This window comes from Diplotaxodon limnothrissa, linkage group LG13 (genome assembly GCF_057381915.1).
Source record: "Diplotaxodon limnothrissa isolate DT_005_m linkage group LG13, D_limnothrissa_male_GT1.1, whole genome shotgun sequence".
Taxonomy (NCBI): domain Eukaryota; kingdom Metazoa; phylum Chordata; class Actinopteri; order Cichliformes; family Cichlidae; genus Diplotaxodon; species Diplotaxodon limnothrissa.
In genome coordinates, this window is record NC_140608.1 from 33,003,057 (window position 1) to 33,019,975 (window position 16,919).

The 16,919-nt window shown below is 42.4% G+C and overlaps 1 protein-coding gene across 1 annotated transcript in view; it reads right to left on the bottom strand.

Annotated features, from left to right (window-relative positions):
- The window catches only part of LOC146620562 (heterogeneous nuclear ribonucleoprotein L-like), an 82,757-nt gene extending 66,794 nt beyond the window's left edge, over positions 1–15,963 (bottom strand). Inside the window, exon 1 of the mRNA XM_085369628.1 lies at positions 15,651–15,963. Within this exon, the coding sequence (XP_085225754.1) occupies positions 15,651–15,872 (222 nt within the window). The 5' untranslated portion in view covers positions 15,873–15,963. The remainder of the gene's footprint in view (positions 1–15,650) is intronic.
- Positions 15,964–16,919: the final 956 nt, after the last annotated feature.

Sequence of the window (16,919 nt, forward strand, 5' to 3'; positions counted from 1 at the left end):
TTGCTGGTTCTGTGGAGAACAGCTGGTTTATTCTCCTGCCTTCTATCTCTCTGGTGTACCTCCTCAAGCGGCTGGCCAAGGCTGTGAGTCTTTGCTTGGCAGTTTCCAAGGCCTCAGGTATGGACATCTTGCTGTATTTCTTAGGCACCTTATTTGTCGCACCTTTCTCCAACTCTGTTAGTTGGCTAACCTCCCTCCGTGCTACTTTGATCTTGCCCTCTAGCCTCCTTCTCCATGGAGGGTACTGCCCCTTGGCGCTGTTCAACTTGTAGCCAAGCATCTCACTGATCACTGCTGCCGTATTGTAGATCAGCTTGTTAGTGTCGGTAATCGTGGTTGTAGGTATTGCCCGTAGTGCTGCATTAACATCATCTAGCAGACCTTCTGAGGGTACTTCACGTAATCTTGGTAACCGGCTACTGGGGATCCAGGTTTCAAGCTTGGCCATGATCCTATTTTTCAGGTCAGTTCCTCTCGCACTCAACGATCCTTCTCCTATCGCACTTGGGGCTATGTACCCAATCTCGGGTGGGGGTGATGATATCTCCCCCCTGACCTGGCGTCCTGACTCCTCCTTGCCGTAGCATTTGTGTTGTACCTCGTCAATCTCTAGCTGTGAGAGCAGTCCCTTCTTTCGAATGTTGGAACACTGAGCTACTAGTTGTTTCGCCGTCATTGTGGATGTTGGGTATCGAAGAATCCATAGGTCCCTCAGCCTATTCATGTAGCCCCTTCCGCCGGGGTTACTTGCGTAGTAGCATTCCAACAACGCCCTGTTTTCGTCCCTTGCCCACCGATGCCTTCTTGTTCTTCTTGTTCCAGTAGCCCACTTTTCGTCAGGGTGCCCTGGTTCCTCAACACCTGACGCGGACCTTGTTGATCCGGGCGACGTCCGAGCCGGCATGCCTTCATATTTATCTGTCTCGCTCATGTCTGCGGTAGGCTTGCTTAGCATAGGGGGTCTAGCCTTAGGACCCTTACTGGATACAGACGCCCCAGGCAGGAATCGAACTTGCGATCCTCTGTTTCAAAGGCGTGTAGTTTAACCACTACGCTATCCAGCTGCTATATATATATATATATATATATATATATATATATATATATATATATATATATATATATATATATATATATATATATATATATATATATATATGTATATATATATATGTATATATATATATATATATATATATAAAAAACACCCAGGTTTGAGGGGATTGAACTACCAGAAGGCAACATTGCAGACATAGAGGACAGTTACAAGTACCTGGGGATCCCGCAGGCGAATGGGAACCATGAAGAGGCCGCTAGAAAAGCTGCAACCACCAAGTACCTGCAGAGGGTCAGGCAAGTCCTGAGGAGTCAGCTGAATGGTAAGAACAAGATCCGGGCCATCAACACCTATGCCCTGCCCGTGATCAGGTACCCTGCTGGGGTAATAGGCTGGCCAAAGGAGGAGATAGAAGCCACTGACATAAAGACAAGAAAGCTCCTTACCATGCATGGAGGGTTTCACCCCAAGTCCAGCACCCTGAGGCTGTACGCTAAGCGGAAGGAAGGGGGCCGGGGACTGGTGAGTGTCAGCACCACAGTCCAGGATGAGACAACGAACATCCAAGAATACATTGGGAAGATGGCCCCAACTGACCGAGTGCTCAGTGAATACCTCAGGCAGCAGAAACCCAAGAAAGAGGAGGGAGACGAGGAACCATCATGGAAGGACAGGCCCCTGCACGGTATGTACCACCGGCAGATAGAGGGGGTGGCTGATATCCAGAAATCCTACCAGTGGCTGGACAAAGCTGGACTGAAAGACAGCACAGAGGCACTAATCATGGCAGCACAAGAACAAGCTCTGAGCACAAGATCCATAGAGGCTGGGGTCTATCACACCAGGCAAGACCCCAGGTGCAGGCTGTGTAAAGATGCCCCAGAGACAATCCAGCACATAACAGCAGGGTGCAAGATGCTAGCAGGCAAGGCATACATGGAACGCCATAACCAAGTGGCCGGCATAGTGTACAGGAACATCTGTGCCGAGTATAACCTGGAAGTCCCGAGGTCAAAATGGGAGATGCCCCCAAGGGTGGTGGAGAATGACCGAGCTAAGATCCTGTGGGACTTCCAGATACAGACGGACAAAATGGTGGTGGCTAACCAACCGGACATAGTGGTGGTAGACAAACAGAAGAAGACGGCCGTAGTGATCGATGTAGCGGTTCCGAATGACAGCAATATCAGGAAGAAGGAACACGAGAAGCTGGAGAAATACCAAGGGCTCAGAGAAGAGCTCGAGAGGATGTGGAGGGTGAAGGTAACGGTGGTCCCCGTGGTAATCGGAGCACTAGGTGCGGTGACTCCCAAGCTAGGCGAGTGGCTCCAGCAGATCCCGGGAATAACATCGGAGATCTCTGTCCAGAAGAGCGCAGTCCTGGGAACAGCTAAGATACTGCGCAGGACCCTCAAGCTCCCAGGCCTCTGGTAGAGGACCCGAGCTTGAAGGATAAACCGCCCGCAGGGGCGTGCTGGGTGTTTTATATATATATATATACATATACATACATATATATATATACACATATATATATATACACATATATATATACACACATATATATATAGAGTTTAACTGGGAAACATGTCACGGTTCTGGGTAATGTTGACCCAGCTTTCTGTTTTTCATGCTTTGGTGTTTTTCTAGATTATTATTTATGATTTGATTTATCAGTGATACTGTTTTGATTATGATGATTATTTAGTAGACTTTGGTCAGTGTCAAGTCTGTCTCTCTCTGTCTAGTCCGTGTCTTAGTAAAGTGTGTTTTGTTTCCTGTTTTACTTTGAAGGTTCTTGTTCCTGTCTGATGTCAGTGTTCCAGCTTTGCTCTCCCTGTCTCGTTAGGTCTTATTTCTCCCAGCTGTGTCCCCCTTCTGTCTCTAATTCCTTGATGACTCCCTCAGTGTATTTAAGCCCAGTGTGTCTTTGTGTCAGCGTCACGTCGTTAATGTCTGTTCACCCTCACTTGCTGTGTGTTGATTTCCAGTCCTCCTGCATCTCAGTTTAGAGTTTTGTTTGCTTTCGTGAGTTTTGTTTTATCTTGATGTTTTGTTCCAGCAATAAAGCTGCATTTTCAGTTTAAACCTCGTTTCCTAAGAATCCTGCATTTTGGGTCCACCACCTGCCTGCCACACAGCCGACCATGACAGAACAGGCAGCCCTCTACACCCTGCTGCTAATGAAGCATACTTTGCTCATATCATGCAGGGGTGTTTCAATATAACACAGAAGGCAATTAAGCCACATGAGCATTGCTTTGATTAGAAATGTATTTATGTGTGGGAACAAATTTACAAACAATATAATCCTAAAACCCCAGTTAAACACCTAAACTCCTTAGCGATTCAGTCCACAGTTTCGTTGTTGGACTCTACTAGAACCTCCAAACAGTTTTCACTGAGCTCCTGAGACTCACCCATTCCTTCGCAGATGTTTGCAGCAGCAGTCTGCATGCCTAGGTGCTTGACCTGTGGCCACAGAAGTGACTGGAATGCCTCAACTCAATTATTTTGGATGGGTCAGCGAATACTTTTGACAGTGTAGTGTAACATTTACCAACACTGTGGCTAACACTGTAACTGCATCTTACAGGCTTTTTCCACCATGTGCTGCATAGCTGCTCAAGCCCCTCGAAGACACACTCACACACACTGAGTAATAAATATCCAAATGTTTTTGTGTAATGTGTTCTTAATTGTGTGAATGCCGTAAGGCATCCACACTTTTGTGTCCCTGTTTCTCTTTATACTTTATTCTTCAGCCTTATTGTAGTTTTTCACCATTCACATTTTAAACTGCTCTTTCTGCTAATGCCAGCTGCATCTTTTTGTGCTCATAACTTTTATACTTTTGGAAATATTTAGCTTTTTATGCACTTTTTGGCCCTTTGAAATGAATGGGACCACACCACAAGTGTAATAGCTGGTTTAGCTCAGCAGAGTGAGCCATGTTGTAGCTCAGTGAGAGGAGCAGCTGGGTTTGAATCATGGCAGCATGTTTTCAGCTGACAGAATTTCAGCTTCTGCAGCTTCTTTTTACCTGACTGTTTTGCTTTGTCAATATTGCTGCTAAATGATTACAATTCTGCAAAGTTTTCATGATTTCAGCAACTTTTCCGATATCCACTTCAGCATCTTCACCTCCATTTCCAGTCTCTGAGATATCAGTGAGACGAGCAGCCACCCTGAGCCAGGCAGCGCAGGTTTGACTCCTACCTGTGGCTGTTGCCACACATCTTCCCCACTCACGCTCAGTCTGCTTTCTTAACACTCTTCAGTTTTTCAAATAAAGCTGTCTTCAGCAAACACTTTAGCTTCTACACCTCTTTTCAGCAGATAGTTGTGCTTCTTCTGCATTTTTCCACTACAAATGCAAATTCTTCTAGTGTGAAAACGTTGTTCTTAAACTGTGGATTACTAGCTAAGTGCAAATATGGCCAAAAAAGGCTAATTTTACTGTTTTAAAAAAATTCAATATTTAAGTAATGTGATACCGACCCAAAGCAGAAGCTTCTTATCTAGTCAGTACAAGGAGCGTCCCAGAAGGTTTTTCCAGCCTAAGAAGAGCCTTGAAGGCTGTTCACAGATCAGTTGTAGTTTCACCATATCCTGAGTCACTGTCAGCTGACAGCTGACTTCAGCATCCCTGGTTGGCCACCGAGGCTGATTTTTGACTCCTATCTAGAGTGGCCTCACCGGCCTTGCTACACAGCAAATTCAAAAGTGTTAAATGTTTTGGTGTTAATAGTCTTCTTGCAAAAGTAGAGTTAATTTTACTCTAAGCAGAGTCACATTCTTTTAATGTAACTCTGAGGTGTAAAATGATAGTAGTTAAAATCGAGTGTTAAAAATGAGTGTTTCTATGTCAAATCTGGAGGTGTTACAATGGAAACATTAACTCTTGACCTCTTAATCAGAATCAGAATCAGAATACTTTATTGATCCCTGGGGGAAATTATTTTTTGTTACAGTGCTCCATTATAAACCAACATTAAGACAAGACAGACAATACGCTAACTAAGAATAGTACAATATATACATATATATACATGCATACATACATACATACATACATACATACATACATACATACATACATACATACATACATACATACATACATACATACATACATACATACATACATACATACATACATAAGTCACTCATAAATAAATAGCTGGAAAAGAAACATGTGTAGTTGTAGCAGCAAACAGTGTGTTAAGTGGATGCGTTGTACAGGGAGATGGCCACAGGCAGGAAAGATTTCCTGTGTCGTTCAGTGGTGCTTTTCGGTAATCTCAGTCTCTCACCGAACGAGCTCCTGTGACTGACCAGCATGTCATGGAGTGGGTGGGAGGTGTTATCCAACATTGTCTTTATCTTGGACAGCATCCGCCTCTCCGACACCACCTTGAGGGTGTCCAGCTCCATCCCCACAACATTGCTGGCCTTACGGATCAGTTTATTGAGTCTGTTGGCATCTGCTGCCCTCAGCCTGCTCCCCCAGCATGCAACAGCATAGAGGATCGCACTGGCCACAACAGACTCATAGAAAATCCTCAGCATTTTCTGGCAGATGTTGAAGGACCTCAGTCGCCTCAAAAAATAGAGACGACTCTGGCCCTTCCTGTAAAGTGCTGTGGTGTTTTTAGCCCAGTCCAGTTTATTGTCAATGTGTACTCCAAGGTATTTATAGTCCTCCACAATGTCAACACTGACCCCCTGGATTGAAACAGGGGTCAAGTGTTTCCTGGTCTTCCTGAAGTCCACGATCAGTTCCTTGGTCTTTGCCACGTTGAGCTGCAGATGATTCTGCTCACACACGTGACAAAGGAGTCGACCACAGCCCGGTACTCTGTCTCATCATCCCTGCTGATGCATCCAACCACCGCAGAGTCATCAGAAAACTTCTGAAGATGGAGGTCTCTGTGCAGTGGCTGAAGTCTGTGGTGTAGAGGGTGAAGAGGAAGGGGGAGAGGACAGTCCCCTGTGGTGCCCCTGTGTTGCTGATCACCTTGTCAGACACACACTGTGGGAGACGTACATATTGTGGTCTTCCTGTCAGGTAATCAACAATCCAGGACACCAGAGAAGCATCCACCTGCATCGCTGCTAACTTATCACCCAGGAGGGTCGGCCTGATGGTGTTGAAAGCACTGGAAAAGTCAAAAAACATGACCCTCACAGTGCTCGCCGGCTGGTCCAGATGGGTGTAGACACGATTGAGCAGGTAGATGATGGCGTCCTCAGTTCCGAGACGAGGCTGATAAGCGAACTGAAGGGGATCCAGATGTGGTCTTACTATGGGTCGCAGCTGGTCCAGGATGAGCCTTTCTAGGGTCTTAACTCTGAACTCCTACAGGGGCTATGACACCAATAGAGTAAATTCACAGACTCCGCCCCCAGCACGGCTCCAATCGAAGCTGAAGTGAAGCCGTTTCAGAACATTTTGCTCTACATATTTGAGTTGTTTGCCATGCTTGGTAAGTCATTTTTTCAAAGATTGTTTCAATTATTATTATGAGCTTTTACTTCTGTGGCTCTTTGGAGTTGAGACAAAGCTGTGTGAAAGGCATTAGCCATGTTGCTCGCTGATAGCATAACATTCTGTTTTAGCTAGCTGAAAGGTATTGTTTGCGGGCAAATACCACAGCCTTGAAAAAAAGCTTGCATGTGAATTTTCAGTCAAACTTTTGGTCAAATACACCTAAAACAATGTGTAGAATGTGAAATGTTGGTATAATGGTGCTACTTGAAGCCTGAAAACGATCGCCCATAAAAAACACGAGCAAACAGCAGTAGCAGGCGTCCTGACTGGATTCTACGGTAGCATAGATCCCTCCAGAGTTTTGTGCACACGGTTTAGGTAAAAATGAAAAAGGTTGAGGTTTTACATTTAGTTCAGTATTACCTGTTGCCTGTGTCCTTGTCTTTTGGGAAAATACTTTACACAAGTAATGGCTCAAAGAGGATTCCTTTTTTTTTTTCTTTTTTTTTTTTACTGTGCTGCAATTGTTTACTGGATTATTTGTGCCATTAATTAGTGTCAACTAATTTTTATTCAATCTCCGCACAGGATATGCTTGTGAAGATGGAATATGGGGGAGAGCAGAAGTGCGTTGAAGTTCCACAAAGGGATGAATGAAGGACATGCATATTGTATTGAAGAAATAAGTGATGAGAATGCTGTTATTTGCATTTACCATGTCAGACCTTTTGATAAACAAAATTCTAATGAAAGTGAGAACATGTATACTGTTACATCTTTCAGAAAATGTTTTGAAATTGTGGTGCACAGTTCAGAATAAATGTTTTTCAAAAACCATTGCATCTTTTTAGTAAATGTTTATTTCCAAAAGAAATTTCTAGAAGTTCAGAACAGTACAATTCCTGCTTTTTAGAATGAATTAGAAGATAACTCTTACGTAGTTAAACTAAAATACTCTTTGAGAGTTAATATATAAACTCTTAACACCAAGTGTTAAATTATCAACTCCAGACAGATTTGGTGTTTAACACTAAATCAGAGTTAACGTACCAACTCTCCAAAAAGAGTTAAATTAACACTCTCTGGTGTGGACCCATATAGACACTTTAATAGTGTTGAAGTCAAATCCGACAGTGTTAATTTGGACATGCTGGATTTGCTGTGTAACAGGCCATCATCCTCAGGTTCTCTGTTTTTACCCTCCTACCTCACAGGTTTGGCACTTACCCCGTCCTCCTACTGCCAGGCTGTCCTTCTGAGAACGTTCACTCTTTTGCTCTTGAATGATTAGTACTGTGGACTTTTACTACAGCATTACTGATGTAGATAACAAACAGCCTGCTCTTGTATAGCACCTTTTAATTTTTAAAGCTATACAAAGCAGCAGAGCTGTGGAACAACATACTGGAACGCCATCCAGTTTAACAGAGGTTAATGTCTTTCCCAAGTACACTTGGGGAGACACAGCATATGGACAGGCTGATTACTGTTTAACTACATGAGATTAACCTGGTACAGTTTATATGTGTTTTTAAAATATTTGAATATTGTAGATCAAAGTAAAGATAAGGCTTCTTGGACAAAACTGCTTCGAACATCAACCTAAAGCACACTACAGCACAAAGTGCGACATGTTTGTATTTTTCATCTGTGGCTCCCGTCTGTTTGTTTATAATTAATGTTTTTATTACAGCGCTTTTCTTCTGTACTGCAGAGTCTGTGCTGCAGCCTGCACAACTCCCACTAAAAGCCACCATCTTCTCACTGCTCAGCCTGGAAATCACGCTCTTAGTCATCAGCGCGCGCACACACGCACACACACACACGCACACACACACACGCACGCACACACACACACACACACACACACACACACACACACACTTTTAATTCCCCTGGCTTTGGGAATTTAAAGTGTCTTTAACAGAAAGTGAATGAGTTGTAATGTAAAATTGTAACTCCTGTTACAAGAATATAAACTTGAACAATACTACACCGAGTGATGATTCAAGGCCATAATGAAAGGCTACAGTATACTCACTTCTACCCACACACTGTACACTCCTTCAAAAAGTAATCTATTGTTGCTCTCAGTCAGTCTGGGGAGGGGATACGAGGCCATTTCCACACAATGTGAAGTCCGACTTTCTATAGTAAGAACTAACAAGTATATCAATATCAGGTATTTAAATACTTAGGATTCTCAACCTTATGGCTTTAGACTGAGTCAGAGGTGAATGTCATCACAAACCTAAAGTAGGACAGTTGCCTCTTCAGGGCTCGCAAAATTTCAAAGTCCCTGGTAGCCCTTCGGGCAGGGACTCTTCAGTTTTTGGTAGCCCAAAATAAATTTAAGTAGCCTGAATAAAAAAGAGAGCAATTTTTTGATTGATGTTTTGTTTCTGTTACAATATTATACATTAAAGTATAATATTGTAAAGGAAACAAAACATTAATCAAAAAATTGTTGAAAAACAAATTATAACATTGTATAAAAATTACAATCATCAACTCAAATACTTGGTTCTAATTGAACAGAAATTTCTATGAACTTGTAAGAACTGTGTAGGACAAGAATCAGTCTGTGTCAGATCCTGAATCTGAAATTTCCACTGAAGTTACGGGTAAGAGGCAAGTGGAACCAAGATCGAGGCCATTTGCTTTTTGAAGTTTGCAAAGACTGCTACATTGTGCCAGCGGTAGTTCACTCTTTGCAACATAGTAGCTGTTCTAAACAGATTTTTCGGGTTTATTTTTAGTATGTTATTTGCAATTGGTGTTTGTTCTGGGAAAGATATTGCAGACTGAGCAATAATGCGCTTCTTGCATTTCTCATGGGTTCTAATGGGGCCTTTCTTAAAATGACTGGTCCCAGTAACAAAGGCGCTTGTCGACTCAGAAATCGAGGGAAAACCAACAACACACCCGGCAGAACATTATGTTATTTACACGGGTGCACATAAGTGGTCCGCATGTGCGCATTCGCTGTCAAAATAAAAGACGCGCACTAGACAAGAAGTTGCAACGCGCGTTTGCGTCCATATAAAAAGCAGTGTTTTTGTCCTAGAGTGGGATTTTCACGGCACATTCTGCACCACATCTCTGTGTGTTCATCATTTGTTTGAAGCCAGCTCACCTCCTGCAACCACTTTTCCGAGAATACGCGCTTCTTTTGTGTGTGTGTGTATGTATATATATGCGTTTAATCTTGTTCTTATTTCATTTATTGTTTCTTTTACTGGGATCCTATTTTTAGACTTTCAACTGTATACATGTGCTCTGTTCTGACTCTAATTAATGGCTGAAGCAACACACAGTAGCAGCGCATCCATTTTCTTAATCACCCTCTAATGATGAAATGACGTATGTGTAACCGTGTACGTGCATGCATACCTAAGTATTCGGAAACTAGACTACAAGCATGTAATGCTGATTACATGCAAGGTGATCCCACCTTCACTCAGAACCCAGAATGCGTGTGTGTGAATGTTCCACTCTAATACCCCCGGACGCTGTAATGGTGAGACAACGAGAAAGGAAACAGTCATATACATTACATCCTTCTACCCAATTAAAAAAAGCCCTTCTCACTTCTCTATTTACTCTGTTGGTTGTTTATCTCAGCAGAGAGCTGCATTCTTCTAACCCAGCTACCCAGCCCACACAGTCAGCAGACCACAGACCCACTTTAATAACATTTGTCAGCTTGCTGGGAGTCCTTTAGCCGACACACAGCTAATGCAGAAAAATGTTTGTTTGTTTTGTTTTTTAACATTTTAAAAACTAGGCTTGCAACAGTGAGATTTACATGAAATGATAAAAGCTAGAGTTATTCAATTATTAAAAAAGGTTTGGTCAATAATGGCATTATAGTTATTTAACACTATTACTCACTGACATGACTAGTGACTGAACTGATGTTAAAAAGTATATCTGCTTGAATTTTAAATACATTTCAACTACAAATATAGCAAAGTCAAGTCTTCCTTAGCAACAGCTTCCTTACAAATATAATGTTTCAAATAGGAGAGAAACTAATATAATCTGGCTTCATCACAATCTCACAGAAGATACTGCTGCAACGCTGGCTCCTCAATCAGCAGATACATCAAAGGCCAGACTTACTGCGGAGGCCAAATTATCAGTCTCAATACAGATGTAAGTGCAAAATTCAACAATAATGGACCGACTTGTAAATGGTGATACAAAGAACAGTGCAATGTAGCAGATCAAAAACATACAGCAGTGATGAGGCAATGAGTGATGTGCTGATATAGGTACAGCCTGTTATGTGCAATATGCCAAAATAATTCTGAGTAAACAAGCACTCTATGTATGCATTTCATATGAAAAGGAAGGAGCAGTTCATTTACTGCCTGCAAGCGTTGACAAAGCATACAATATTTTTGTAATACTGTGTCATCAGAAATATAGTTATTGGAAATGGTCTTAAAATGTTGTCTTGTCACTTTATAAAACCTGAAGTCTGTGTAACTTGTAGAAGAACATTTCCTGCCAGATTCAGGATCCGACCCTGACCGACCCAGCCTCAATAAAGGTACTGCAGTTGTGGCACATATGTATTTGTGCATATTAATTTTTAATTTCCTGCACGGTGTGTGATACTGCAGGTATTTATTATTGTTGATGGACGAGGACACACAGCCAACTGTAAGTAAACACAGAATCTGCAAACTTGTACGCTGGCGAGAGCAAGTCTTCAAATCAGATTTGATCAAGTTAAGGCACGAGGCACCTACCCAGCTCAAATACTGGAAGTCAATTCAGTTTCATTTGGTTTTTACTTATAATGCACCAGATCAAAACAATCATGAAGGCAAAGGTGGAGACTGGGATAGTAGAACTTAATAAATGATGTTCACGTGGTCATGAAATGTTGCGTGATGTGGTGACCGTGGCCATGTACTGGAAAGGTTTGTACCCTACCCGATGTCTTATTTCCTGCATATTTATCATCAAATGCTTTAGATAAAAAAAATATTTTATTAGACAAAAGTAACCTGAGTAAATGCTAAATGCAATTTTAAATACTGATTGTATTTACCAAAGGGGAAAAGCCATCCAAACCTACCAGCTACCAGGCCTACCATGTTACATTTTGAATTAACTGTTTAACCATATATTTTGAAATGCTAAGTTCAAATTTGATTAGCTACAAAGCTAATTTGACAATGTGAGGTAGGCTAAACAATCAAAAAGCAACACATCATGTCACGATCTAAAATTAATTTGAGAACAAATAAGAAAAAAGTCATGACATCTATTAGTCAGGAAAATGTTACAAATCCATTTCTTCAAAGAACCACAGTGAGAGTTATTATCAAGAAAACCTGCCCAACAGTGGCTGACCCCAAGAGCCCCTCACCAAATCATCCAGGAGGTCACAGAAGAACCCAGAACAACATCCGAACAACTCAGTCAGTGTCAGTGTTCACGACTCAACCATAAGAAAGAAACTGGGCAAAAACTGGGAGAGAAAACCAACCAAACCAACCAGAAAACCAATACTGACCATAAAAAAACCAAAACAAAGGTTCATCCTCACATATTCAAAAGCCCATCTTGCTCCCCAAGACTTTGGGAAAGTTTTCAGGGGACTAATTAGAGAAAAGCAGGACTTTTTGGAAGGCTGGTGTCCCGTTACAGCTAGCATAAAACTACCCCAGCATTTTATAACAACAACATCGTACCAACAATCAAACATTGAGGTAACAGTGTGATGGCCTGGGGCTGCTTTGCTTGGAATCATGGATTCTACTCTGAAAATCCTGAAGGAGAATCTCCAGCTCCAGTTCATGGCCTGATGATGAAGAGCACTTTGGTTATGCAGCATGATCTGAAACACATCAGAAACTCCACCTTAAATGGCTTAGAAATAATAATAATAAAGCTTTGAGTTAGAGCTGGGCGATATGAGATTTCTTCATATCACGATATGTTTTTTTCATTTCAGGCGATAACGATATCTATCACGATATAAGCCAAATAACTATATTTGTAAGATTTAAATGTGCCGTTGCTCACAAGTAAAATGTGAAATAATCAGCAGCTTGTTTTTATTTAAATATTTATTTCCCATAATAAGTTCAACAGGGTAGATGTACTTAAGGAACATCAGACTTTTTCAGATAAATAAAGGCAAATATTACAAACTACACAAAAGGCAGCCGCTAAAGCGTTTAAGTTTCAAAATAGAACAAACAAAACAGACTACTCTCTCTACACACACGACTGCACTCCTCGCCACCACAGCAACATCTTTGTGAAATTTGCAGATGACACCACAGTGGTGGGGCTCATTTCCAAGGGAGACGAGTCTACGTACAGAGACGAGGTGGAGCAGCTGACGTCATGGTGTAAGGCCAATAACCTCCTCCTCAACACTTCAAAAACCAAAGAACTCATAATAGACTTCAGAAGGAAAAAGGCAGAGATCCAACCACTATTCATAAATGGGGACTGTGTAGAAAGGGTGGCAAGCTTCCGCTTCCTGGGAGTCAATATAGAGGAGAACCTTTCCTGGAGTGTGAACACCTCCGAGCTGCTGAAAAAGGCCCAACAGAGACTGTACTTCCTGAGAATTCTCAGGAGGAATAACATCACACAGAGACTGCTGGTGTCCTTCTACAGAGCCACCATTGAGAGTGTTCTAACTTACTGCATATGCATCTGGTACACTAGCTGCACAGGGGCTCAGAGGAAAGCACTCCAAGGGATCATTAACACCGCCCAAAAGATCACTGGCTGCCCTCTCCCCACACTGGAAGTTCTACACAACGCCCACTGTTTTAAAAAGGCCCAAAACATCATAAAAGACACCTCACATCCTGGCCACTCCCTGTTCGAACTGTTGCCCTCAGGCAGACGGTACAGGGCAATCAGAGCAAGGACTAATAGACTCAAACACAGCTGTTATCCAACTGCAATAACACATCTGAATACTACAAAAAAATGTCCATCACGCCACTCTTGTGTTAATCTATGCACGGTCTGAAGCATGTGTGTGGGAATGTATGTGAATGTTTTACTGTTATATCTTATTAGTATTTTAAGTATTCTATCTATTTTATTTATTGAATTTTATTGTTTTATTTATATTTTGATATTGCTAGGGATGATGCAATGATCGGGGACCATTCTTAATTTCGTTGTTCTCATGACAATGACAATAAAGTTTCTGATTCTGATTCTGATTCTAAATTGTCAATTCCACTTAGAAACAAAATATAAATTCTAAAAATAAATCTTAGTTTGTTTTACAGAAGAACAGACAAAACTGACTAACTTTTGTCAATATCAAATAAACTGAGAACTAAAAGGAAATTCTCAATCTCTCCTTGTTGTATAGCTGAGCTTTTCAAACAGTTTTAACAGTTACTTTAGTCTGACAAAAGCCGAATGACGAATTAGCGCTTCCAGTCAGAGACTGAGGCTACGTCCACACGTACACGGGTATTTTTGAAAACGGAGATTTTCCGTTTTCGTTTTAAAAAATAATCCCGTCCACACATAAAGGGAGAAATGAAGGAAAACGCCGCTATGAACATGCCAAAGCAGCAGGTGGCGCTAGATTCCTAACCGTGCAGAAATGTTGGCCAATCAGAAGTCTAGAAGCCTCGGTGGGAAAAAGTAAACAAAGCTGGGGCATAGAAGCAGAACCGAGTCGTATGTGTGGAGGGACAGTAACTGTGTGTATATGTAAGCATTTAAACACTGCAGAGAGTAGAATTAACAGTAACAGTATTGTAGAAATTCATTTCACCGAAACAATAACGTGGCGCACAGTGTGACGCATGCACCAGTTCATTGTATTTGCAGACTTGCTTTCGGCACAATTACAGTGCACGCTACTCTGTTTTTGTCAGACTTGAAATAGCCGAAATACCTTCACACTACGGAACTTCTGTGGCTCTTCCGTTCGACAATCTCTCCGGCATTGGAACCATCATCTGTTTTCTCTTCGGTCACGCTCGGTTGATTTTTCTAGTCGGCACACTCATTTCCTCCATTATGCGCTGGCTGCTTCCCAAACAAACACACGTGCGGCTTGGCACTTGTGCTGTACGTAACAAGTCACGCGACGTGACGCTGCGGCTGTGATTGGTTCGGCTCTGCGCTACTTCATTTGGATTGGCTGACCTTTTTTTTTTTTTTTTTTTTTTTTTTTTTTAAGAGGACAAGAGCGGCGAGGTCTATCGCGATAGCTTAATTTCTCTATCGAGTAAAAGTTATATCGCGATACATATCGTTATCGTTCTATCGCCCAGCTCTACTTTGAGTGGTCTAGTGAAAAGTCCAGACTTAAATCCAATTGAGAGGCTTTAGCATGACCACAAACAATTCCATTCAGTTTTATTTATATGGTGCCAAATCACAATAACAGTTAGGGTTAGTAAGGTGCTTAAATTGGCCATTCATACTCGAAAAACGTCCAATTTGTCTGAATTCACACAACTGTGCAAAGAAAAATGGGCCAAAATTCTTCAGCGTGAAATGAATGTCTTGCCAGTTATCAGCATCACTTGAAACAAAGGGGTAAATACTTTTTCATGGCACTGTAAATATCAGATGGACTCAACATTAGCAGATACAAGAGACACTGGGTGAATAACCAAAGAGAAACCAGGACATCTGTGTTAAACCCAAATTTAGGCTTCTGAGTTTCGTGTGGGAAACGTTAACAAGTCGATGATTTGTACTGAAAAGCCAGTGACCTGAGAGGAAACCACAGCATTGCAAGGAAATACACAAATACACAACAGACACCATAGAGTGGAAAGAACCGAATATTCAACATCAAAAGTCAAACGGGACATTTTGCACATTTACCACCACACACATTTTATCGGACAATTGCTTTGGCTGAATGAACACAGGCGTCACATTGAAAAATTGGCCTGGATTTATAGCTCAGGCTCCACTGTGTCGGTGATGTCGGCGCCGACATATGTGTGACAGGTAGATGTCTCTTGGCACAGACTGCATGACAGCGCGCGCGCACATGCGCGCGGCTCGCCCGGCTCGGTGTGTGATGCTGTGCCGCAGGGTACCGTTAGGTAACATTTTTGCTCTCCTTACCCTCAGCCCTGCTCCGAATTGGCTCGCGCTCCACCGGGCCCGATTGTCTGTCGCCGACTCTCCGTTACCGGGTAGCGATCCGGAGTCCGAATCCTCTCCTTCCTCCAGCTCCTCTTCCCCCTCCTCTCTCTCATCCGCCTGCGTCTCCTCTGTTTTGAGCCGTTTAGCCGCCCTTCCGTACTCCCCTTCCTCACGCTGGCCGGCTTCTTCTGGAGTAGACATGCTCGGTGGTGGATCAGGTGGACGAAGCGACAGTGTCTGCAGCTGGTCACTCTGACACGTCCATGCCGAGAATGATCCTTTGGTACCTGTCTCGTCTCACGGGTCCTTTCCACGGATGCGTCTGTCTCTCTCCAGCGCCAGTGATTTTCTATATATATGTCCCGCCCAGTGCCTTCTGTTATTGGTGAAACTGGTCCTGCGCCTTACAGACACGGCGTGTCATTGGTCGGAATCGAGTCGTCAACCGACAGGCTCTCTCCAGGCTATGCAGAGGAGTGCACGGAGGGAGCGGAGAGGAATGGTGGGTAACATACAATGCAGGGAGAGGCAGACTGAAACCACAGAGGGCTGGAAAAAGCAGAGAGAGGGGGGGGGGGAGAGCATCGGTGTGAATGTGCAGCATCATGAAAGGAAAAGTCATCTTTATCCTCTGTCATGCCCGGATTACCCAGAAACATGGTGGGATTTAGGAAAACAGCTCATTGTCGCATAAACATGTTTTTAATTTCCTCACATTACATTTACATTTAGACAGGTGAAAGGTTAACCCTAACCCTTATGTAGCCCTCTGAGAGCAGCGTAACCTATCCTGACTTGGTCTCCAGCACAGGTACTGACTGAAATCCCCAAATCCAACTGAACAGCCTTTTTGTTAGACGCCTTTCCCAGTTCAATCTGTCAAAGTTCACACGTAACGGTTAGTTCCTCTAAACAAGAGCAAAAAGCGGATCTTCTCAGTTCCTATCTTGGGTATCCTTTCTGCACATAGTTCTGGTTTTGTTCCTTTTCCATTTCAACAGTAATGACAATAAGTGTGCCATTGCATAGGCACACTTAATAATAATAATTGTATTATTATCAGTAGTAGTAACACTCTATCACGTTTTCCAAACTATTTGTCAGGTCTTACTCACAAAGATTCTAATTATTATGCTGAACTCAGTCTGCTATTTTATTTTTAACTGCAAGCTTTCTGTCAGCATATCTTGAACATAACAGAAAAACTAGATAGTAAAAACAGACACCCTCATTCAGAGATATTATCAA